Below are 26,823 nucleotides of genomic sequence, written 5' to 3' on the forward strand. Positions count from 1 at the left end.
TGTTTTGTGATCATATTTTCTTGGTATTTCCTCTTAGGAACTAAGAACCTGTTCTTATTGAAGATAAGCCAGTCTTTAAAAGAAGGACAATCTTTCCCCTTCCTTTTCTCCCAGCAAACTAATGCTGAGATAGCCTAAACATGCTCAAAGCTATAGCAATAAATCTTTCGATATTGGCTCTCATTCAGAAGGAAGGATGGAGTCAAGTAAGAGTATTGCCTCTTTCAGGATTCTTTTAGTACATGGAAAAAAAACTATACACAATTAATTTGTACATTGCTGCATAAACGCATCTTCTTACTTTGCTAGGCATAATGTGCCTTTGGATCAACCTGCACTTCGCTAAAAGTCCTGTGAACTTTGTGATCCATTTGGCTGTAGCACATAGATCCTTTTGCAACTCCAAGCTTCACTCTCTCTTGCTGTGACCCCTTGATGGAGGAATCTGTATCCATAATGCATTATGTTAGCCAGTCTGTTATAGTTCAGCTCTTTCTCCATAGGATTTTTGGGAAAGTCCCCTGTATTTTCATACCAAATTTGCACATTTAAAAATCTCGATTTCCCTTGTTTTATGTCAGTCATACAAATGGTGTCATCACTGTAGAGGAATGACGCAGTCCTTGAATAGCTGCATAAGGCCCCTGCTGAAAGTAATGGTGGTATCTGGGCATGTGGAATGATGGGAATGTTGGGCCACTACCTTGCATTGAGCTGGCTATGGCAGAAGGTGTAAGAGGCATTCCCAGGCGGCTGTATGGAGGCAGAGATCCTTGGATTGGATGAGGTATGGGTGTAGCTATGGATGCAGTGCTGGTACCAAGGGCAGTCAAGGACTGTGGGTGCTGAAATCCAGGAAAACTGGTTGAAGAGGATACCCAGGAGCTGAGGGATAAGTTATCGGATGTTGTAAAAGCTGATCCTGCAAAGAAAATAAATGGCTGAAGCCTAAGATAGCTAAAATAGCAAAAAGATATAAAAGGAAAGGGAATCTTTCACAGCAAAGTTGATATGGAAGACATTCCACAGATTGACTGTGCACTTCATTGCCAGGGGATGTTGTGAAGGCCAAAACTATAACTGGGTTAAAAAAATAATTAGAGAAGTTCATGGAAGATAGCAGGGGTGCTGGAACAATTTTTATAGGGGGGGTGCTAAGAGCCATTGAACCAAACTGTAAACCCTGCATATGATGGAAACCACTTCAAGCCAGAGGGTGCAGTAACACCCCCAGCATCTTTACCTCAGGCACTTATGGCGGATAGGTCCATCAATGGCTATAAGCCAAAATGGGCAGGGATGCAGCTCTGGGTGTCCCTCAGGCTCTGACTGCTAGATATTAAGACTGGCCCACAGGGGATGGATCATTTGATAATTGCCCTGTTCTGTTCATTCACTTTGAAGCACCTGGCATTGGCTGCTGTCAGAAGACAGAATATTAGACTGGACGGACCACTGATCTGACTCAGTATGGCCATTCTTATGTTGAGAGGATGCCATTGGAAATTAAATACTCTAAAAGAATTCCTTAACTTTTTAGATTATTCCAGGATTGCTCCCTTTTATACCTATACCTTAGGTTTCATTTTAAGAAACTGGTTGAAGTTGTTTGGAGAGCAAAATCAGCATTGCTCATTTATTTTACATAGCACCTCAAGGAATACACCACTTTAAAATAGAATTTTATTCTGCAGTTTGTCAGTCTGTAGATGGATATCAGAATGACACCCACTGTTAATACTGGTGCCAAAAACGGAAACATCTGGCTAGCAGAGGTAAAGTCTCATTTCAGTGCAGCACTGTGTTAAGAAACATGCTCCTAACATGTTATATCAGCTGGTCACCAGGGCTGGTTAAAATTTTCCAAAATTTGAGTTTGATAAAAATTTAATCAAAAATTGATTTTAAAAAGGATTTTTTTCCAGTGAAATTTTGTCAAAATTTGGGGGGCGGTGGTTGGGGTCAGGAAAGAAAATAAAACATTTGCAAAAAGATCCTATTTTTTTAATCAGTTTTCAGCGAGCTCTAGTGGTCAGATAGTAACCGTAAGTGGTAGGATCAACAGACTTGCCTGGCTACTGAAATATCTCCAAATATATTGGAATATTGGATGCATTGTGCATTGGATGCACAAAAATGTGCTCTAAGGCAGAATTTTCTAACCTAATCAGGGTTTATTTGTTAACTTCCAAAAATTGCTGTTTTCTGAAACCTCACACCCTATAGCATTTCTTTGCTATTCCTCTCCTTTGAGGATTTCAGAATTAGAAAAAAGACAGACTTGTTTAAATTACATATTAAAAAAATGTTTTAATTAGCCCACTTGACAGCAATCTTCTTAGCATGCCTGTGGATAATTTGCTTTGATAACTACACTAAGGCCATGTCTACACTACAGACACTATAGAAGGATAGCTACAAAGACATAGATATGCCTCTCTAACAATGTCATGCAGACGAGGACTACAAATACAGAAGAGGTTTTTCACTTTTGAAAGTCAATCATTCTCCAAGTTTGATGCAAACTGTGCACTCAGTCACTTTATTCATACACATCTGAGTGTCACCTGTCTGGGTTTTAGAGCTGCATAAACACTGCAAAAATATTAGTTTTTATTATTATTTCTTTGTTCATGTCCTTTTTGTGTTTGCTTTTTTGTCCAAATCCCGTCCTTTTGAAATCAGTGCTGAGACTCACATTGGCTTTAATGAGGCCAGAATTTCACCCATTTTAGGAAATAAGTTCACTGGCAAGAATGTTTGGCAATGCACAATCTTAAGCCAATATTGCAGAATATTCATGGGGAAAGAATTTATATTTACAATAGGTGGCATTTGCTTCAGAAATCTGACTGGAAGAGATATGCTTAGCCAGTCATGAAAGAGAAATAATATGAAAACGCCTATATGACAAAGAAAAAAACAGTTTGAATGTCAAATTCTGACTATTCAGAACAAACAGCTCATGAGCAACATGTAGGCAAACAATTTTTTGCAGAAGAACATCAAACGACAAATACGTTTTGTGACACTCTGCACCCCATGCTCATCACTGTCATACAATTATGATATGTTTTGTACAAAGCATGCCTTGTGAGGTATCATTCTAGAAGTCTTGTTCTGTTAAACATTTAATACCCTGTTGGATGGTATGTGCTATCATTGTATGTGGAGTTATGAAGCTTGGCTATGTATGTGCTACTGAAACATGTTGTGAAGCTGAGAATGCCCACAAGCAGCCTTTCAGGTACAACAGTAAAAAGGCCAAACAATGTTAAAGGCTTATTGAGGAAATGCACACAAGCACAAGGATTACCCTAGGAACTGTGTACAACAGAAACCTCTCAGAGATAGCACTACGCAATGGGAAATGTTTGACCCAGGTCACAGCAAAAGAGCTTCCCAGGAAGCTGGAAGAAGATATAAAGGGGGAAGTGACATGACTGGACCTCACTCCACACACAAGAGGAAAACCTGGAAAACCTGAGGAAAAAAAGACTGAACAGGGGAGAAGTGCTGGTCTCAGGCTAAAGAGATTCCTAGTCTGTATATGGAAACTTGGTGGACTGCTTGTATCCTCAGTCAAGGTGAGATATTGCTAATTCAAATCTTATCTATCTAGTATATTAGGCTCAGTTTGTGTTTTTGTTTATTTGCTAGGTAATCTGCTTTGATCTGTTTACTATTACTTCTAATCACTTAAAATCTTTCTGTAGTTAATAAACTTGTTTTATGTTTTATCTTAACCAGTGAATTTTTGAGTGAAGTGTTTGGGAATCCTAGCTCTGTAAACAAAGGCTATTGCATATCTTCCCCACATCAGGGAGGGGGACTGAATTAATTAATGAGCTTGCATTGTACAGATCCCTGTCCAATGCAAGACGGTATAATTCTGGGTTTATACTCCAATAGGGATGCAAGGCTGGGGGCCTCATGTTTGTCCATAAGAGGCTTAGGTAAAGCACTGAGGTAAATCAGCTGGGTGTGGCACCACTTGCTGTCATGTTGGGTGGTAACAGGACCTGGAGAGACTAGCTGAGTCACCAGCAAAGCAGTGTGAGAGAGGCCAGGCCAGCTGAATTGTTAGGGGGCACAGCAGTTCCAACAGCTCCCAGACTGAACCCTGGGGGTCACAACCGCTCACACATTTGAAAATAAATAAATAAATAAATAAAGATCAGTCTGATCACGGACAAATCCTCAAAGCAGAAAAACAGCAAAATTCATTGGATAAATTATTCATGATAAATGCTTCCCCTGTATAACTAGACAGGAAAAACAGTCCAGTAAAAGTGAATTGCTCTAGAATTAAAGTTATGTCAAATCCATAACAGAGGTGGTCTTGAACCAAATTCTAAACCAAATCCGAACATCCCTGAACATGGGGGATATTTGGATCTAGACCCAAACTGCAAAGATAGCTTCTCTGTACTATAGACCAAAACAAAATCTTGTATAAACCCTGAATCTGAATATCTCTGAGTTGTGTGTATCCAAACCTGGATTAGAATCTGAATTTTACACTTGGCCCTATCTCTAGTAGTAACCCTGAGCTATGTCATGTATGAGTTTGTGTGTATGTGTAGGTTGGAGATTAGGAAAAACTTTTTCACTAGGAGGGTGGAGCACTGGCATGGGTTACCTAGGGAGGTGGTGGAATCTCCTTCCTTAGAGGTTTTTAAGGTCAGGCTTGACAAAGCCCTGGCTGGGATGATTTAGTTGGGAATTGGTCCTGCTTTGAGCAGGGGGTTGGACTAGATGACCTCCTGAGGTCCCTTCCAACCCTGATATTCTATGATTCTATGTATATATACACCCATAGGTACACATACAGTACATTTTTAACTGTAGAGGGTTATTTTTTGTGTACAGATACATATCTCCTCTTTGTTAATAGCTTTAGTAACCAGACTTCATGTTACTTTGAACTTGACATTTTGTGTTCTAGAAACAGTGACAGCTTCTCTGGGATTCTCAGAGACACTAGCATAAACTACTAGCCTGTGTGATCATATTTTCAGATTTGATTGTTGTATTATATGGGATATACCTATCTCATAGAACTGGAAGGGACCCTGAAAGGTCATTGAGTCCTGTCCAGTCCCCTTCCTTCTCAGCAGGACCAAGTACTGTCCCAGACAGATTTATTTTTGCCCTAAATGCCCGCCTCAAGGATTGAACTCACCACTCTGGGTTTAACAGGCCAAACCACTGAGCTATCCCTCCCCACAAGACTGCCTAAACAGAATGATCAAACAAATGAGGAGAGGACCCTTGCAAACCATTGCCTGTTGCAAGAATTAAACCCAAAATAAAGTTTTGGAGATCCTGAAATAGTTTGCAGATGAAGCAGGTCATGAAGTCACCAGGCAGGGAATAACACTTTAAGGACAGTAAGGGATACCCATAGCACTACAAGTCCATTTTAACTAGCATAGTGACTGCACATGTAACTTGTCCAGCAAGCATCCATTTGGAAGGCAACTCAGGGTAGCAATTGGTTTTGCAATTGGTAAAACAAGCAAAACTAAGTCATTTGGGAGTGAAATGACAGGAAAGATTGGGGCTTCAGTCAGCCAAGTTGTTACAAGTTCAAGGCCAATTTTCCAGCCTGCATGTTCCTTGGCACTTGTCAGGCAATGCAGCATAGCCATATTCTGGCTAGAGATGGCCAGCAGAGAGTTCTTCTTGGGTAAAGGAACGTTCACTGGCATCAAGTGGGGAAAGCAGAATAGCTCTGTCCTGCACCAACCACCTCCTAACTCACCACCAGCATACAAAGCATGCCAAATACAGCTGGGGGCTAAACTCCACTGGTGTAGGATCAGTTTTGGGCCTTATCTCTGTGGCATAAGTTAAAGCAACTCTGCAGAGCTGGGCAGCAGTGGTTGTGGGCCCCCCCGGCACTGCGAAGAGTTGAGATGCAGTGGAGAACTTAGCCCTTAGTGTGTGCTCTTCAATGTATTTTCCTACCTCTGCTTTGTGTTGCCTGGCTCTCATCTCCCAGAACATCATCTTCTCCTCCATAGGTTCTGATGGGGGAGCGTGCATAGGAGTGCTTTTGAATAAGGCTTTCCACACTCTCTCTATGGAAGAAAGCAATATTGTGCATCAGTAGCATCCTGAGCATTACCTCCTCTTTTAGCATATAAACCCCGTAACCCATTGCATGCTGTAACTAAGCCAGATGTGTCTGATGCATATGGATGACATCAGCTCAGACACTATAGCTGAATGAATAATTAAATTAGGGGGGAAAATGATGAACAGATTGTCTCTGCTCATGAAGTGTGCACCAACAGATCATATTTTCTCAAATTCTCAAAATTATTAAAACAAGATGTTTCATGCATTGCAGTTATTCTGTGGCTTGTGTTAAAAATCCCAACTGCAATCAATATTGTTTACTCATTGTTGGCCACATCTTACATTGTATTGTGTCTGGTCCTGGAATGAATGAGAGCAAATTTACTACCAAGTTTCTAGTGTGTGTTTTCACAAACAGTCAATATAAAACCAGCCTAGGCAAGTATTTGAAGATGCAAGCTTAAAATTCACATTCTGTGAACGTTTGAGCTAGTAAAACTAGGTCTGGGTCAGGAGTGATGGTCACAATTCAATTCACAATGAACAAGTGTCCACTTCACAAATACTACCATCACAACTGGCACTCCCTCATTCTTGCAGGGACTATCAGCAAAATCAGGGCATAGGCATGGACACAGCCGGGGCCGGCTTTAGGCCTATTCCACCAATTCCCCCGAATCAGGACCCACGCCTAAGAGGGCCCCGAGCCCAGTGAGAATCCCTGCCCTGGCTAGAGGTGCCTTTTTAATTTTTACTCCCCTGGCGGCGCTCCGGGTCCTCGGTGGCACTTTGACGGCATGTCCTTCAGTGCTGCCGAAGACCTGGAGTGAGTGAAGGACCCGCTGCTGAAGACTCGGAGCACTGCCCGTTGAGTACAAGCCCCACGTGTTTTGGGGTTTCTTTTAGTCATCCTTGCCAGGGCCCCATCGAAACTGTTCGAATTTGGCCCCGCACTTCCTAAAGCCAGCTCTGGACACAGCTCACCTACAAGGACAGTCCCCCACAGTCAGGTTGTAGGCATATTAACAATACAGTACGGGAAATCTGCTGTGCTCCTTCTCATCTGGTACATATTCTGTGGACTAGCAGAGGTCTGGTAGGACTAGACCTCTCAGCCTGGCACCTTGAACAAGCACTGAATTCACACAAATAGGAGAAAATCATAGCTACATGATTAGTAAGCCAATTTATGGAGAGGACCAAATTAATCCCTGGTATATTTCCATTTAAATCAGAGGCATTACACCAAGACTGAATCAAATACATCTCCAGTGTGGCTTTATATTCCTGTTCTCATCCAGGAAATCCAGTCTATAAAGGATTGGGGCCTATCTTACAGCACTTTCCTCCTACCAAACCAGGTATTGCTCTTGCTGAGCCAGCTCACTCCCTGGGGTAATTTTGGCTGAGCTCTCTTACGGAATCCAAGCAAGCACTTCCCAGCAACTGTAGATGTTTTTAGTTTAAGGTTTCTTAACAAAAACAAATCCAAACCTCACAGACTCCTCCCTCAAAGCCAGTGCAGGCCAAGTAGTCCCTTCCCCAACTCTGCCTCTCACATCAGCAACTTCAGCAACACAAAAATTCCTGGCTCTTACCTCAGAAATAAAGGACTTCACACAATCTTATTTCAGTCCATTTTGATTTCTGGAGCAATTCCTCTCTGCAGTAGCTCCAGCAGTAGTTCATTGGGAGCTCAGCCCCTGACCCCTCAACCTTCTGATGGGTGTTACAGTCTCCCCTCTCCATTTCCTGTTGCTCTCTTTTATACGGATCAGCCATTAAGGTCCAGCTCTTTTCTCAGGTACAGAGGGCAGGGCTCATTAGCTGGCCAGCCAGCTGCAGGCCTCTGACCCCAGAGGCATGGTATCCCTTATACCTTCAATACATCTGTTTGGCGCAGGTTTCTTTCAGCCTTACCATTTGATAATTTTGCTACATGTATTTTATTATGGCAATTCAGCTGTTGCAAAAATTCCAAGGAAAAACATTTTCCAAATAGCACAATAAATCACGGTGCCACATGTTTTCCTTTTCTACAAAAAGGCTATTATAGTCATTTTGTCCTTGGTCTATTGCTGGTATCATTACTTATGCTAGTCCTCTGGAAAAAAAATAAAAAGGGGATCTTATCTAAGTGATTTACTTGTGTCAGGATTGGAAGTGGACTGAAAGCAATGGCAGTTCCTACACAGAGGATGATATAATTGAATTATTGCCTTTTAAGTGATTGAAAACAGTGGGCATATCAGGCCTATCTCCAAGAAGATTTTACAAAGAAAAAGACAGACAGCATTGTTTATGTTATGTATTTAATGCTTCTAAGTCTTTTCTTTCTCAAACAGACTGGAAAATGTTACTTACCAAGAAATAAATAAATAAACATGGAGAATAGGAGACCAACATAGAATAATGAATTGGGATTGCCCTGGCAAAGTGGGGTAGATACCAGGCAGCACGCACTTTCACATTTGAAGGCCAGATATACAGCAACTAACCTTAAAAGCTCTGAAAAAAATAAATCACTTTCAGGTGATATGTCTGTATTGACTTTATTAGTAGTAAATGTCTGCTTGTAATGATATACTCTGATGTACGGTATGTAATAATGTTGTGAAACGGCAGAAACAATGCAGGCTCCAGTTCTAGTTCAATGGGCCAAATTCATCTGTAACCTTATGAGGTTCAATGGAGGTACATTACAGATAAATTTGGCCCAATAAATTTACCTTTGAATTTCCCTATGGGAATTTAAAACTAAATCAAATACCCACAATTATTGCAGACTAAATTCTTTCCAGATGGGTCACTTTGCTAGACAGAGAACTGTATTATCTTATGTGGTTGTCTTTTTTCAAAGGGAAAAGAGGTCTGACTTTTAAGTGAACCCTGAATGTGAAAAGTTTGAAAGTGGGGCACAGTATGTTAGATTTTTTAAAAAATTATTATTACTGTTATTTCGCAGATATTGTGCCACAAATCATCAGATTCATTGTGAAAAGAAAAAGTATTTTAAAAACAGGAAAAAATTCAGAATGAGGAAACTGAGATTAGAAAAAGCAGCTCATGATACAAAAGTGTTAGTTCTGAGCTACAACCTTGGGCCAGGTCTACACAAAATTTTCTGCCTGTACTGTAATGTCGCTTAGGGCTGTGATTTTTTTTTTATGACATTTTTATACCAGCAAAAACCCTAGTGTAGATACTGTTATACTAGCAAAAAAAAGTTCCTTTGCTGGTATTGTTTATTTCATTGGGGAAATGGAATGAGTTGTACGGACAAAAGAACTCTTTTGCTGGTGTAAGCCGCATCTGTACTAGGACAATTTGCGGTTAGAGTTGTAATGGCAAACCCTTTCTAGTGCAGACAAGGCCTTGCTCTCTGCAGCTGAGGTTTAACATTCAAAATCTTACATAAGCTAATCTAGTATGACTGCATTGCTGGTTTGTGGTTTTATTACAAAACAACTAATGATTTTTAATTTTAAAGGTCTAGATTTTGAGTCACACAATGTGTCTGTGTGGTGGAGTAAAAGAGTAAGACCTGCAACCAAGAACCGCCTACACAGATTACCTGGAATTTTGGATTAGACAAAAGTGCACTATCTATATATATGGAGATTGGGGGTAGGGGAGAGAAATACTCAAAAAAAACCCCACCCCAAACATAGAAATGAGCTTAATGGGAACAATGCTCATTTATTTAAAACTTATAGTTTTATATTTATGTGTGCAAAAGGTCTTAAGCAAATAAAAGGGATTAATAACTTGGCTGATCATGTCACAACATTTCTCAAAAGATATATGCAGATAATTTTATAAATCACTGAAAGAGACATCAATATTTGCCATATTATGATTCTGTTCAATAAAAATACTTAATAAATGAAAACTGTAGACTGAAAATCAGATTGTTGGTGTTTTTAGATGCATTCCTTGAACATGTTCAGAGCTGATCTATAATCAGGTGACCATCTTGTGAAAAATGAAGTAATTTCAGTTTAATCCAAGAAAAGCTTTTGGACTTCAGTTTGCAGAAAGTTATTGCCTAATGCTTAACTCAGCTGATTTTTACTTTATGCAGTTACTTAGATTTCTACAGCACCTTGATTTACCAGTAAATTTAGGTAATGGAATATTGGGGGGTTTAGAGCTGTAAGAGAAGTAGAGGTGAAGATGCTATCTTATTGCCAATGTCATGCTCTCCCAACATTTTTTCACCCTTCAAGCTCCACTTTTAAACTTAGTTCTGTTGTAAAAATGAATGAAATACACACATTGGTACTGTAAAATATTATGATCAAATTGTGCTAAGTGTACAACTGTACAGTAATAGTATGGAATGGGCTGAAGACTAGGAAGAGGTCATAGAAGATAGAAGCTGAAGCTGTCTGAACAGGGGAGTAACTGTGTAGCAGAAGGAGACTGATGGCAAGAAGAAAATGAGTTGCTGCTGGTCAGCAAGGAACAGGAGGACATGCTGATGACAGGAGGCAGAATGAAGAGGATAAATGGTAGTATGAGAAGGAAATTACGAGGATTTCAAAGAACTGTACAGTGACAGAAGCACATGGTGAGACAAGACTGGTCAATCAACCTTCGTTTATATTGAATAAAGTCCCTCTCTTCTCCACATCAGAAAGAAGCCATTTTGGTTTTGAACCATGAAATCAATAATGTGAACAGGTCAGCATTTCTGTGATGCATGGGTGACTGCAGAACCCTTTACATGCTGCATATCAAGGATAGTAACACCTAACGATGGCTGGTGGAGAATATTTTTTCTTTCAGAGGATCATCAGAGCTTCTACACCTTGGCTGCAACATTAAGCCACCAATTCTAGTGTTGTATTAACCTGTGGGTTGGATGGCTCAGTCTTACCTCCTATGGCAACTCATTCCAAAGCTGAGGTCTCTTGACTGACAATGGTTCACCTCCAGTTTTCACAAGCACAATCTTAGGCCTTGTTAGTGGCACTGTCCTGGAACAGCAGAGCTATCTCACAGGACCATGAATTGACAGGCAGTCTCTGATGTAGCTGGGATCTGATCCACTAGCAGATTCAGACCAAGGATTTAAATTGCCACTGCCAGTGACCTGGGAGCCAGGAAAAAATACAAAGCTCTCTTAAGTGTTCTTTGCAACTGAGGAGCAGGGCAATATCTTGCATAAGCTGGAACATCTGTTTCCTTCCATCAGCAAACCCAAGTGAATTATAGAAATTCACTCTGGAGATGATAAAGGCAAGGATCACTATGGCCAGATCCTCAATCAAGATGAAAGGGGCTATGCTTCCTTGTAGGCAAAAGAAGGCATTCCTTTGATGACTTTTCATCAAATCTCTCATTTGCTGTTTGTGGTGCTCTCACTACATCCCACAGTATAGTGTGTTCTGATCACCTGGGCTTTGCTGCTGCAATGTATTATGCATGGGCACATCCCATTCCCATGGAGTCACCATCAAGTCCATGGGGCCTATCTGTGCACAATACAGTGTATGGTCAGGACCATGGACATTAAGTCCACTGTATTCTTGCATATACTTGAAGTTATGTCTTTTTCTGCAGTTGGTATCAGTGCTAGAGAGCGAGTGTACATGGGATGGGAACAGGCTTTGGATGAAGCAGGCTTTAGACAACATTTTTTGCCTTAGCCCAAGGCAACAGACAAAGCTAATACATAACTGGACCATCCTGGCAGTGCTAGGTGCAGGTTAGGAACCATCTTAGACGCATACAAAAATCAGGGATTCCTACATACTGCTCATCCAGCCATTCCACTATGGGCCTGGTCCGAAGTCTATCGAAGTCAAAGTGCAGAGAGAAATTCCACTATGTCACCACCTTTTGCTTCAGGTGGCGACAGAGAAGAGCCCTCTGCACCTGTAGTTCCTTGAGGAGATGCTGTCAGTCAGGAAGACCTAAAATAGCTATAGACATTATGAGTCACGCTGACCAACCTGTCCATGTTTTCTCCATTTTACAGGAGCTCCCTCACTGTCAATCTGGGCGATAAGCAAAACAATAAGGATCCCACCCTAATCCACTCCCCATGCCCCACTGTCTTTTGATGCTTTCCTTTTTTAAGAAAATGCAACGTACAATAGATTAATAGGAGGAAAATAATAAAGCTGACAACTGTGTTTTGCTTGGCCATTCACTGCAACACAAAGAAAAATACCGAACAGGATACAGAGTGTATGAATTATCAGTTTACAGCTTGAATAACTTCTTTAGCTCTGGATTTCAAAGGTTTCCCTTTTTTGTAGCTGCCGGTTAGTACATTTGGAAGAGAGCCCAGATAACAGAAGACATCAGAAGTGAGGTGATGTGAAGACAGACAGAATAAATGAGCTTGGAAGGAAAAAAAAATAAACTTGCTGGAAGTCTCACTGTAGTAGAACTTTTTTTTTAAAGGAAAAGATGACTAATTTGTCCAAGACTCAGGTGGTGAAAAGGAGTCCTTTAAAGAAAGGTGCAGGGGGAGGAACAAGTGCCCTTTCACTGAAGGGGGAACAGAGTGAAGTGAATAACAAACAATTATCTGAAACCCTGCTAAGAAATCGTTCAGCCACGATGCTTACTGTATACCCACAACACATAATCAACAATATATACAGCACTTCAAACAAATTATGCTGATACCCTGATATTGTACGCTGGCTTTATGACCATAATCCAGCTCTTAGTTAGACCCATCAAGCCAAATCCTCATCTGGTGTAAATTGACAGTTTGGCAGAGTTAGGCCAGTTGACACTAGCTGAGGTTTTGGCTCAATTAATTAAACGGTGTTGAATGGGTTAAAGTGAAAATAGAATCTAGCCAAAGGTGTGCTAGGGAGCCAAAATTAGCCAAAGAAAATCAAAGCTAACATGCTAGGACTGGATAAATACAACACACAAAAAGCAAAGAGTCACAACTTTTAAAAGAAGACAAATCAAAGTAAAATCTGTGCTGGTATTTGGAAAAACCTGGGTTTGGAAGACAGTGGGGTACAGGCAGGGTGTATCTCAGAAATGACACTTCCTGAGATGATGGCATCATCACAATGCACATACCAGCCATTAGTTTTAGCTTTGGAAGACCAGTGATAAGCCTTGTACTTTGCATAAGGTAAAGTAGCAAGATTTAGACCACCATATGGAAAAACAGTAGAAAGCATGAGGATATTAAATATCCCTTCCCCCTTCCACCTCGTATACACCAGCCCACACCTCCCAAAAGAGGAAAATAGTGATATGCAGCAAATCAGAAAAGTAAAATGTTTCCTTTATATTCCTCTCTCCTGATTTGCCAAACTGCAAACTCATATGAAATTTCACTAGAGGTATTTACATGATTTGTTTCTTAAACTAATGACATATGAGGTCACGCTCATCCATGGTATTACTCCACTGGGTCAGATTTAACCCCAGGGATGCAGAGAGCTCTATTTTTGAAGGTCAGGAAAGTGGGATGACAGCAGTGTCAGTCCTGGAGGTGACTAATGCTTCCTCTCATGCAGGATAAGAGAAATCCACATGGAGAATCTCCTTGGCAGTGGAAATGACGTGCTTGATTCTATATTACTCTGCCCCTTGTGTAGTCCTTCACACCAGTGCACCATGAGTGGAAAAGTGAAAAAGATGCTACCAAATCAGAATGTTACTGTTTTGCACCCACTTTCCACTGGTGTAAATGACTACACATGGGGCAGGGCAACAGCAAATCAGGCCCAATAGGAGACTAATCTGGGTTCCAGGTGTTTACAATATTGGGAAGTGGACAGATTCCAAGGTTTCAGCTGGGCTGTTGACCGTGCTGGGCTGGAAAGAAAGAAAGCTTGGCTCCTGACCACCAAGAGGCAGGGTTGGGTAGGAAAGCTTGGAAGAAACTAGACTGGGGGCTCCCCTATGCCCAGCACCCTTGTTCAGCCCCCAACCTGTGCTTCTGATAAGACCTGTCTTTTCCCAGTGCTGTTTCCTGACAACTCCTCCAGAGGAGAAACAAGCAGGGGAAGTGAGTCTTTGATCCATATTGGAGAAGAATTAGCACAGAGTTGTAAATTGCTTTGGAAATGGGGGTGGAGCCAGCACAAGTGCCAATTTTCCAAAGTGCCGTGGGGTGCTGGACCCCCAGCTCTGCCCCAGGCCCTACCTCCATTCCACCCCTTCCCCCAAGGCCCCACCCGCACCTGCCTCTCCCTGCCCCCACTCCACCTCTTCCTGCCCAGTTCCACCCCCTCCTCCGAGCGCGCCGCATCCTCGCTCCTCCCACCTTCCCCCTGAGCCTCCTGCATGCCGCAAAACAGCTGATCGCAGTGGGTGGGAAGTGCAGAGAGGGAGGGAGAGGTGCTGATTTGTGGGGCCTGCAGGCAGGTGGGAGGCACTGGGGGAGGGGAGCTGATAAGGGGGCTGCCAGTGAGTGCTCAGCACCCACCATTTTTCCCCCACGGGTGCTCCAGCCCCATAGCACCCACAGAGTTGGTGCCTATGGGGGCCAGTGGCACTATCAAGCAGCATATGCCTCTCTGCCAGTTTAGAGGGCATGCATGCTTTCTGGCCCCTGGAGGGGGCTAAAAGGGGATAGGAAGGATAGATGTTAGGTAAGAGGAAGGGGTCCGGCATTGGGTTGGAGAGCAAGAAAGGTACCGACCCCAGTCAAGTTTACCACCGATATCACCTAACTAACCACAAAGTTTGATTGCAATGTAGATGGGGCTATGCTCATATTTGAGTGTTGAAGCACATTTCACATTCGGTTTATGCCTTTATACAATATATTTCTGTACTTTAGGCATGAACTGCCTGATGTAGGAAAATGTTGACCCTGATTACCAAGAAAACCAATATGAAATGTTGAGTTGGGGCTTCCCCACACGTCTACTTTCCTCTCGCTCTCTCTCTCTGATGCTAAGTATTCTTTTGGTGTTCAGGCCACACTTCTGCATTAAGAGTGTTTATTGGAGGTATGCAAGTGAGGACACCCCCTCAATTATCTTTAATACAGTCAACAGTCCATTCCCGAGCTCATGCACTAAAACAAAAAAAAATGTTCAGAATAAGAGTATGATCCATCGATCACACTCTGAACATTAGTTTATGGTTCTGTGGTTCTGTTGACTCCCATACTTTAAACTGATTGAATTTCTTGCTGGCTGGCGTGCATGACATTATTACCAAGGCTAATTCTTCACCACAAGCCCAAAGGATGCCTTCAGATGCATAGCAAAAAGTGAACCTACTGACCTTGCAATTTGACAGTTCCTATAGACTTGGGGCTCTTGTTCAGCAGAAGTATAAAAAGGCTCACTTAATACATGTTGTCAATAATGTTTTCTTATTCTCAAGCTATTTTATGGCCTTCTTAATGATAGTTATTTAAAAAAATCAGCATTCTCCAGAGGTGAAAATAAGCTGGTCTGGTCTGGCATACCAGTAAGAAAGCCGGTACACAGCTGACTGTACCGGGAAGGCCGCTGATGGGGGGAGCAAAAGGGGCAGATGTTCTATGGCCCGGTGATTTAAAAGGGCCTGGAGCTCCTGTCAGCAGCCAAAGCCCCTGACAGGAGGAGCTCCCGGACGCCGACGCCCCTACTGCTACTGCACCAGAACCCTGGAACCTTTAATTTGCTGCTGAAGTCCCAGGGCTCCAAGCTGCTGCTGCTATCCTGGGGCTCCAGTGGTGATTGAAAGGGCTCAGGGCTCCGACGGTGATTTAAAGGGCCTGAGACACCCAGCCACTGCTACTGCTACCGCATCAGCCGACGGAGCCCAGGGCCCTTTAAATTGCTGCCACAGCCCTGGGCAGCACAAGCTAGGCAGTGCTGAAGGGGTGTCTGGGGGAATCAAGGCCTCCCCCAAGGCCCCACCCCTTCCAGGCACCGAGAGCGTCCCCCCCGCCACATACACCTTGCCTAGGACACTGGCCGCCCTGCAAAATGGTAAGTCTGTTAAGTTACTTTCACCCCTGGCATGCAGCAACAGTGACCCTGCCACAGTGTCTGATATATTATGTGGGACCATGGTACATCATATGCCACAGTGTGATAATTGTTGTTAAATTTAATGTTTTTAAGGCACCTGCTGTAGGAGCCAACCTACAACAGAGTGAATGTACAGAAGACAAAAAAAATAAATAAAAAAGGCCACTCTCAGTGGGTGAGTCAGTGACTTTTCGAAGGCACAGTGCCTCTGGGTAAATTCTGCCCACAGAAAGCATAAATAGATTGCCACAAAAAGTAGCTTGTGGAAGGAGAACAGAGTCTCTATCTTCACTTCTAATGATTACAAAGGAAGCACACATCCTAATGTAAATTTGAAATATACCCCCAGCCACTTCATATTTTTAATAGATAAAAGTTGCGAATGGAAAGCTATCAGGAGAAGAAGACTATGCTCAGGTATTTGAATAGAAATGAAAGCAAGTATACTAACTCCAATAGTTAGAGGCGCTCAAAGTCTATTTCATTTTGCACACTCCATTGTCCTTATTTATACTGTTGTCACTTCAATATGTACAATGCACACAGATTCAATCCTAAAGGCATTTTCAGTTTGGATTTCCTACATAGCAATCGTAAATCTGGAACAGGAAACTTCAAATCGTTAAAGTCACATATTTATAAAATCATATTCAATTAGGTTAGAAAAGTGCAATTTCTGTCATCATGTCATAAAAAGATGTGTTTTTCTCTCAGATCTACTATAAAGAAAAGCTCCCAATATTGTTATAGATAGGGGCTGTTTTCAATCACTAACAAGGAACAATCCAATTACAAGATGGTTTAGTGCAGTAACTGACTCCAGACTAATTTAATTTCTTTAGGTCTCTAAAGATCAATTGATCTGATTTGTTTCCCTCCCCACAGGCTGTTTAGGAAAAAGCAGACTTAAATACCTGGAAATGAATCCAAAGCTTTGTCCAATTTCACACTACTTAGGTCATCCTGAAAACTTGCAGCTGATGATGAATGAGTGGTCTCTTGGCCCTTACATCATGGGATGCTTCACAGATTGGAGATAATTAAGATCACTGTGCAACATTTCAAATTATTCATGCATGCACTGTATGCATATCTGCTTTGGGAAGCCCATGCATTGAATGGAAAATCTACTTGCAACATCTAGTCAAATTTTCAACTAGAAAGAGATGTATGAATGTGTATTTGCCTTGCATATTCTTCTCTAGGACATGGATATAGAATAACAATATTGTTTATTTCAAGTGGTGGTCGTGTTGAAGCTATTTATTATTATAGCCAGATAAAACTCAAATTGCATCATTCAATATATTACCTAAAATATGGTAATGCATGACTTTTAATGAGTGTCAAATATGAAAATATTTATACTGCCTTATTATCCATTGCATAGGATCACTAGATCTTATTTTTCCTATTTCTTTTTATTTTTTTTTCTGTCTGCCTTATTTAGCTGTCACCTTAGGTCTGGGGTAGACAATAGGCATGCCAAATCCAGACCGCCAGGTGCTTTTGAACAGACCCCAAAATCTTTTTATTTGCTTAGTATTTTTTTATTATTATTTTCCCTGGAGTCTGGACATTGACTATACATTGACCAAGAAAGTTGGACCTTGACAAAAAATAGATTACCCGTGCCTTGGGTGGTGCTATCATTGGCTATTATAAAAACATACTCTACTATGATAGCAGATGTGCAGCTTACAGAAGTAACACTTATAGACATTACATTTCCTATTTTAACAAGCTTGTATATTTTAATGTCTATGAACAGAAAAAACCCTTTACAGTTCTGATCCATTAGACTAAGGATAGGGAATAAATAAAAATCTTCAGCCAGTCTCTTATCAACACTCTTGTGTGTCACACTTTTACTACCTTGCTACTTGATGTGTTGTGTAACAGTGTAATTTTTAAAATGCAGTAGGCCACTAATAAGAGGGAATCTTTCCCATTTAATTGAAAATAGATGTGAGCCAGCCATGGACTAAAGGAAAATCAGGAATCTCCTGTGGCTTCATGGTTTTCACATTCCATTTCTTGTATTCAAGGTATTACACTTGGATACCTTATCTTTGATGGCAGCATTCATACCTGATAAGGATAGGCCGTCTCAGGCTCTGTTTGCATACTTCTAAATAATCAAAATGGCACTGTGGATTATGCTTCACTTCTCTGACTTCATGCCATGTGCTGTTATTTTTGGATGTCCTTTGTGAAAACTCCATTCACAGCCAGCAGTTTCATTTCTGTAGTCCCAACCACTTTATATGCTTGGAGGTGCTTAAGCGTTTTCTATTGGCTGCCTATTCAGAATTACTCTCTCATGCTCTTGCTGAGTCCTTTTGTGTTCCCTATTTAAGATGATCACATTTAGTGTTGGAAAGAGATCATATGGTAGTCCTCTTCTCTTCCTACTTTCACTTTTCAAACAAATCTGGTCACTCAATTTGTTTACCTTAGTGCGCTGTTTTTATGACATGGTATGCTTTTTTAATTAGATGCACTTCAGTTTTTTCACTGCTTACTAAGACTTTCATTTGGGAAGCAGTTTTCACTAGCCCTGCAAATATTTCCTGTGTTATGCAAGCACCAATTACCACAGTAACTATTCTTTGCCCTAATTATCCATTATACCACCTGTAATTCAGCCTCTGATTCATCTGTCTAACTGTTTAAAGTTACATGACTTATGTTACATACTTATGTAATAAAGCTAATAGTCAATGGTCTTGCCTGACAGCCAGTTTCTTACGCAAAAAAATGTGCCTTTCCCTAAGTAATATTCTTGCTGGGAACAAAGCATTCCCGACATTTTGTAATGATTTCATATAGCAGTTTGCAATCCTCTTCATTGTCACACAGGGATGAACTATAGATCAATGTTTCTCTACCTTTTTGATATCAGGGACCAGCTTGCTGACTTCCTAAACTGTGTCAGGAAGATCTTAGGGACTGACGCCGGTCCATGGACCGGTCATTGAGAAACACTGCTGTAGATCATCATGCTTTTGGGACAGCCGCACATAGGTGTGTAGACACTAGAGGGTTTTATTTTCTCAGTTAATTTTCCAGTATCACTTGCTTCTAGGAAATTTTGAAAATGCGGTAACCATCTCCTTCCATTCTCAGTAAGATCCTCTTCCAGACTGAAGGAGTCTGGTGGCTTTATTTGATCCATTTCTGCCAAAATGTTAGTCTGTATATGTCTCTAGCTAATAAAGGCATGACCTAAAGGAGCACTGGTAAGAAACTGATCTTTATTTCCTAATCCTTCGCACCCAACATGGGTCTGGGTTAGTGCCTTCATCACATGACAGGGCTAAGTATCCAGTGAGGACAGAGGCAACTCAAAGACACAAACTTCATAGCAGTCTCCAGACACATTCTCCCCCCGAATGAAGCTTGCAGTACTGTCTCAATTAAACAAAAGTGGTATCTCTGCCATCAAAGTAGGGGTTATGGATTTGTACTGACAGCAGCACTTGCTGACTTCCGTATCTGGGACTTTTAAAACAGGCCACATGCAAGGCAGACAAAGTGCTAGGACCAAAGGGGCAGAACTGTTAATGCAGTTTTAACAGTATATTTTGGGAAGCGCTTGTTTTCTTTTTCCTTTTGGGGAACAATGGATAATACAAGGGCTTTTTAAAAAAAAAAAACAGTACCATAGATCACATTTCCCAGAGGCCCAGCTCATCACCTTCAATAGGACTGAATGGCATGATAAGAAGGACACTTTACATTCTGCAGCTTAAGAAAAATGGAAGCCATAAAAATGACCCCTTCAAGAAGCAGCATCAGAGAGAGGAATAGATCAGGCTCAACTGGAGCAGCTGTCAAGGCTCAGAACAGCTCTGTCTTCATAAGGTTTATAAGTATTTTTAAAGGAGGTGGAGGAGACTTACTATATGCAACAAGATAACGTTAAAATGCACAGCTTCTCAGGAGTTGAAAGGATGCTTTTTCCTACAAACTCTCTCTTCCCTTTATCTTATCTGCATGGAAAGTAAACAGAAAGTCCCCATTACCTCTCGATATCAGTGAGTCTGGAAGAGTCCCGAAATCCTTTAGCAAAAGGGTTGCTGTCAATTTTCAGCTTGGTTATCTGGAAACACAGAAAAGAGCAACACAACATAACTGTGGCACGAAGGTTTTGCAGTGTACAAAGTGTTAACCAATCCATCCTCATGACCTTACAGCTAAGTGTATCCACATTCCCCTTTCTTTTATGACTACTCTCTGGGCTGGATCGAGCAAATTTGAGAGCTTCTGTGAAGCCACTGAATTGGCACCATCAGCATCAAAGCTCAGGATTCAAAGTTTGATTCTTCTCTCATACCAGGATAAATAAGGAGTCGCTCCACTGAAGTCAATGGAATTACACTGGTGTAAAACTGATGGAAGTGAGAGGATAAATCAGGCTTCCTTTCTGGCATCTGTCCCAAAGTCCTGTGTCATGGGGACTCAGGCAGGGCCAGTTCATGGGTCCAAAGGGTTGTGTGTGTTAACGGAGGGAATTAGGGGAATAGTAGATTTAAACAGGAGCACGGGGAGCCTGTGAGGTGTCCCATATGTGGCTATAGTAAAGAAGGAAATATTTTGATTCTACCAGAGTCTCACGCTATTGTCTCCAAAACAATCTCCATCAGCACAAAGCAGGTCATACATGAGCAGTAAACACCATATTAGCATTGCCTCGTACTTTTGGGGGGAGGGTCCCACAACCTGCTGGGCCTGCTGATTTTAAAGCATTGTCTCAAGCAGCTCCGACAATTTTGACTTTACTACAACTGGTCCAAGCCGAGCCTAATAAACCACACACAGAGACACTGGCACTGTTTTGTACAGAGAAGGGGGAAAATGTCACAGTTAAAACCCGATCTGGAAGGGTTGAGTTAAAAGAGTGACCCTACTAAAACAATTACTATCTTAAGGGATCGGACATCTTACAACCAAAAACTCTCTCCCCTTCTTCAAATTCAACTACTGGTTTAAACAGTGACAGCCTCTCATTTTCAAAAGGAATGTGCAAGAAAGCTTCCTTTGAGAACCCCAACCTTCCTGGCTTAATCCTCAGAGCTGCTGAATGTCTTCCACACCTCTCAGGATCGGACCCTGTATATGTATAGAACATAAACACCCCTATGGTCCTTACAGGCATTGTTAGAGAAGACAGAGAAAACAGAAAATGCAAAGAACAGAAGATAATAGGGAAGCAACTGTGGGGAAAAGAAGTAGAATTTGTTGCCATTTAATGTGATTAAAACTTGTCTAGGAGCTCTTTAAATATGTTTTGCTCTTATAGCAAAATGATGTTATGCAGGCAGATGCAGATGCTATTTTCTGCCGACAATGATTCATGAAAATCCATGTATATTTATATAGTCATGTAAAATATGGGTGTAAGAGTGTGGTAAGGGGTAGGAACAGGTTAAGGAGAGATGCTCTTTTGGCCAAGGTATCCCCAGCTCTTCAAGACTTTAAAGGAAAATCTGCAGTCATCCTGAGAAACCAACAGAGTTTCTTTGGCTTACCCCAGGGATGGATTTGCCTTCAAGTATAACTATTTGAGTTATACTGTCCAGTAAATTTTGTCCCTCGCTGTCGTACTGCCTGCTGAGTCATTGTAAAGAATTCTTTGTGTACCATCTACCCAAAATTGCCATTGTTGGTTTCAACTGGTTTTGTGATAAAACTGATCAAACCTGTATTTTTGTTTTCAATAGGCTGATTTAGTGCTTAAAATTTGGAAGGATGCAACAAAATTCAGATTTGCCAAATATACTTTGTCCTGGTGGAATTAAAAGCTACTGGAAGTAATGATTTGAAGCCTGATCCTGGGAAATGTTGAGCATCTCTCACAAAGCTATGAGTGCCATCAGCTCGAGTTGAAGCTGATGAGAGTCCAGGGCACACAGAATCTCCTATGAAAACAGAGATTAGCACCACTGCAGAATCATCACCAATTTCATCCTGGCCTCCATCGTAAAAGGCCTGTGGTATACTGGTCATCATTTTGCTTATAAAAATGGGCCTTGAAAGTTCAGAAATTAAAACAAGCAATTCCAACTCCCTGAATGTTCACATGCTTTCACAGAGCAAGGATATTTTAGTGCTGGGTGACTCATCTAAAACCAGAGAAGATTACAGCCAAATATGACTCTCCATTCTGAGAGACCACTCTTCTGGGCAGAAAGTCAGAAGAATGGGAGGGAAGGCTTATGAAAACTAGGGGAAGCAAAGGAGGACTGATTTTTTTTCAGGTTGCTATCTACATTATACAAATGCAAGGTGTGGTCTAGTCAGGGGTGGCTCTAGGTATTTTGCCGCCCCAAGCACAGCAGGCAGGCTGCCTTCAGCGGCTTGCCTGCGGGAGGTCCCCGGTCCCTCGGATTTGGTGGCACGCCTGCGGGAGGTCCGCCGAAGCCGCGGGACCAGCAGACCCTCCACAGGTAAGCTGCCGAAGGCAACCTGCCTGCTGCCCTTGTGGCGACCGGCAGAGCGCCCCCCGTGGCTTGCCGCCCCAGGGACGCGCTTGGCATGCTGGTGCCTGGAGCCGCCACTGAGTTTAGTGGTCTGACTACAGCAAGTCTGGGAACTAGGAATATAAATATATAGGCAGCCTAGTCTAGTAGATGCACCAAACTGCAGTCAGGAGACCTGAGGTGAAATCCTGGCTCCATGGATGGCAATGGCAAAAGTCCCATTGACATCAGCATGGTCTGGATTTTGCCTTCTGTCACTCACCTGATGTGTGACCTTGAGCAAGTCACTTCACCTCTCTGTGCTGTTGTTTCCTCTGTTACTCCTTGCCTTGTCTATTTAGAGTTCAAGCTTTTGGGGGCAGAGGCTGACTATGTGTATTTATGAGGACAAAGAGTTACAGTGTGTTAGTATGGGTTATTCAAGCACAATGGGGCCCAATCCCAGTTGGTGCCATTAGGCATTCTCATAATGCAAATAAATTATAATAACTCTCGCTGATTGGGAATGTGCTGATTAAACTTTTTTTCCCCCCTTTGGAAATTGCTGATTTTTAAACCGAAACCGTGCATAGAAAAGGGTTGATCTTGATAAAATCTCCCAATTCAAAAGAGGTTTGCAATAAAGTTCAAATTTGTCAAAATGTCCTGGTTTGACATTTCTGAGATGAAAAGTTTCATAATTGAGTTCAAAGCTACCTTTTGTTTGGAAATTTTAGAGGGAAGGTCATATTTTTTTTTAAAAGGTCAAAATCAAAACAAAATGTTTTAATTAACCCAAACCAGGCTCATGAAAATTTTTGAGATTTAGATTTTTCATCCCGATTTGGGACAGGACCCTTCCTTAAATGCTAGTTCTTACACTGAGACATGGTGTAGGTTTGGGCAAATCAAGTCAACCAGAGGAACAACTTCCTCAGGATCACGGTGGCTTCTCCAAGATTGCATGTTTTTCTAAAAGATCTGCTCAAGGTAGTATCTGGGGGAAGTTCTATGGCCTGTGTTCTACAGAAGGGAAGATTGATCATCACAGTGGTCCCTTCTGGCTTTGGAATCTATGAATCCAGGAATCTTGAGGGAAACCTACTTAAACCTATTATTGTGCCAATCAAATTGCCATTTCTCTAATACTAATGACTTGGTACGAGATCCCCTGAGTGAAACTTGTCCTATCTACCCATTCCGCATGAGACTCACAACCATTTCCGATCTCACAGACACAGAGACTGTCTCACAAACAATCAAAAAAACTTCCGCTAGACAGCATTTAAAAATGAAATTTGACCTACAATTCAACTCTGTAGCAGTGGTTTGACTGTTAAACAAATGGATGCCCTTTAAATCTTAAAATATGAGATAGTTTGTTGAAAGTGTAATGTATTTAGCTTTTATCTAATAACCTGCAGAAATTTAATCAACCCCTCTTAAAATAGCAAGGAAAGAAATGGCAGAAATGAAAAAATTTTCCATTTTCATTAATCATTAACAGAATGACAGCATCAATCTCTAGGGGTTCCAAAGATGTTCCATTGAGAAATTTGCAGTATTCGTTGTATGTACTTAGGGAAGTTTTATTTAAAAATGGCCATAATCTAAATGTCAGCAATAAGCACCAATCTATTGTACAGAAGTAAATTCCAGTTTTAAATTGGATTTTTAAAATTTGGCTGATTTCTGCAGAAAGTCAACGGAATGCCCTTTTCTAAACAAATTTCTTACTGGTGTACCATCAAGATTACTGCATGACTAATTTTTTTTTGCATTCAGTTATAAACCTGAGTTCATTGGATCATTGGTAGTTGGAACAGCCCCAAGGTGAACTGAAATGGTTAATTTGAAAAGTGCTAAAGAATAATGGACCACAGCTTTATACACATAGAAATAAAGATAACTAAAAGGCTTGTTTCTATAACCTTTACTTGTGAATAATCCTTATTGTTCTATAAGTTGCTGTTGTTCTATGAATCCATTGACATTATTAGCAGGGGCGCTGGACCAGTTTGTATAGCGGGGGTGCTGAGAGCCATTGAAGCAAACTGTAAACCCTGGATATAGTGGAAACCACTTCAAGCCAGGGGGTGCTGCAGTACCTCCCACACCCCAAGTTACAGCAACTATGGTTACTAGAACTACACATGTATATACAGCTTACTCTTGAATGGAAAGCGAGCAGGATCAGGCACAAAGAAAGGAAAAAAGTCCTTGAGAGCTCTCCTACGTGAGAGAGACTTCTATGCTGAATTAAAACGGGGAATTTATTAGCACAGAGAACTTTAGACAAGTTAATGAGAGTTCTAAAAATGATCTAGCATCTCACTCACCAACTGATTCTGGTAGGCAGTGACTGCTGTAAAAACTGTCTCTGGAAAGATAAACGTCCTGAACTCTTCAGATTTCAGATTTAGCAAGGAGGCAGTGTGGTCTTTCTTCTTAATGATGTGCACCCTGGGCTGGTACTTGTGCATGGAGTTCAAAATGATCTAAAGCAAAGAGTTACAAAAAGTTGTCCTGAGTTTAAGATTAAGGCAAATTGAACAGAACATGACCGTAAAAAGACAGTGCACATTAAAGTTGCAGGACTACACCATGGCAGTGGAAATGTAGATATGTAGGGGCTGATTATCAGAGGTGCTGCGCAGCCCTCGCTTCTTTTGACTTCAGTGAGTGTTCACTTCTGATAACCAGGCCATTAGAGTGTAAATTTCAGAAAATGGCCTCCCTTTATGCATGTACAAAACTCCTGAGCACACTCTCTCCAAGAATCAACTCTCATTCATCCAGGAGCTAGGTTTGACACGTGCACATTCTACCACTTATGTGCAAGGGTGTTTGAAGTTATTAACTGCCTGTGCAGGTCTGAGTGTGCGCACAGGAATAGGCAACTGCTAAGTTGTGCGCACACAAAATGATGCCAGGCTGTGGCCCCTTTGGAAAAATAAATGAGGTCCTTATGGTGCAATCCTGGCTTTTAACACAGCTTATCCTATATACTCAAATCTGACTGCTAAACTAACAGAAATGAAAAAGCAGAGAAGGACCATGAGTAATGCATCGAAAGCAATATTTGTTGCAAATTTTGCCATTTTTCTTCATTAATATTTCCTTGTGGGAAAAAAAGCCATTCTTGTCTAACCTCCAACTAACTGATGTCAGTGCCCACTGAAACCATAGGAAAGACACCCATTCACTTCAGTTGGCACCGGACTGAGTTCCATTTGCCCAGCACTAATCACAAAACTAGAATATAAAAATGAAATGGAGAATTAGGTTTGCACCATTTTTCGTTCTAGATAAAATCACAGTTTTGAGACTAAACTGGCAGTGGGATTGGGTAGTTCCGTTTCACAGGGCTGCAAGGAGGTCACAGGAAATTCCATACATCATCTGGAATAGCTAATCTATATTCAAAGACAAATGTTAAACTGAAAGTCAACAGGAGAAATGCAGTCTTTCTTGATAACTCGGTAAATAATGCAGGTTACATATTGCATTACAGCAGTACATATTGCATCAGCTTTGTTACATCAGTAGATTCCTATTGTACCGTTTTCTTCTCCCATTGGGCCAAGTACTGCTCTGACTTATACTCTAATTTCTGTGGGGTTGCACATGTACAATGGAGAGCAGAATTTAGTGCATTACAATCATCACGAGTATGAGACATCATTTTAGTGCTCGGTATAGTATGCAAACGTTGACCATTTCAATATTCTTCCTGACTCACCTTATTGGCTTGCACTCTATTTCTGCACTGATTTCAAGCTCCTTGCTCTCACCTTCAAGACACTGCACAATACATTACCTCATCTACTTCTCTGCCCTGCTCTCACCTTCCCTTCCATCCCCTATGCTGCTCCAAAGTTTCTCACCTCACTGCTCTTTTGTCTTCTTTGTCCACTCCCAACTGTGTGTCACTCTTAGCCCTCGAGTGAGTGCACTTCAGTGCCCTTCTCTCTTCTTGCATACAAAACTTTCATAATCAACCTGGTTCATGAAGTGTATCAGCCATAAAGAAACACTGTACTCTGTGCCCAGTTCAAAAGAGATGTGAATGATAGTGTAAGTCAGTACTTCTCAAATGTATTTGATAGCATCCCCCCTTTTTTGGGTCTGTAGTTGTTTGCACCTCCCTCCCCCCCACTGCCACCACCACACAAGTACATATACCTTAGGCACACATGTATACTACTCTGTGTATGCCAGACAGAGACAAGTCAACTCATGTATGTACTAGTTGAACAGTCAATGTGGCAAGGCTTGTAGATATTAGAGCTGGGGGCATACTGCAA

At 41.5% G+C, this 26,823-nt stretch overlaps 1 protein-coding gene across 1 annotated transcript in view; it reads right to left on the reverse strand.

Moving 5' to 3' along the window:
• Nucleotides 1-581: 581 nt before the first annotated feature.
• The window catches only part of TBX20 (T-box transcription factor 20), a 43,301-nt gene continuing 17,059 nt past the window's right edge, over nucleotides 582-26,823 (reverse strand). The window contains exons 5-8 of the mRNA XM_050938038.1: nucleotides 24,856-25,014; nucleotides 20,081-20,157; nucleotides 5,974-6,086; nucleotides 582-922 (exon numbers count right to left, since the gene is read on the reverse strand). Of these exons, the coding sequence (XP_050793995.1) occupies nucleotides 582-922; nucleotides 5,974-6,086; nucleotides 20,081-20,157; nucleotides 24,856-25,014 (690 nt within the window). The remainder of the gene's footprint in view (nucleotides 923-5,973; nucleotides 6,087-20,080; nucleotides 20,158-24,855; nucleotides 25,015-26,823) is intronic.

This window comes from Gopherus flavomarginatus, chromosome 2, assembly GCF_025201925.1.
Source record: "Gopherus flavomarginatus isolate rGopFla2 chromosome 2, rGopFla2.mat.asm, whole genome shotgun sequence".
Taxonomy (NCBI): Eukaryota; Metazoa; Chordata; order Testudines; family Testudinidae; genus Gopherus; species Gopherus flavomarginatus.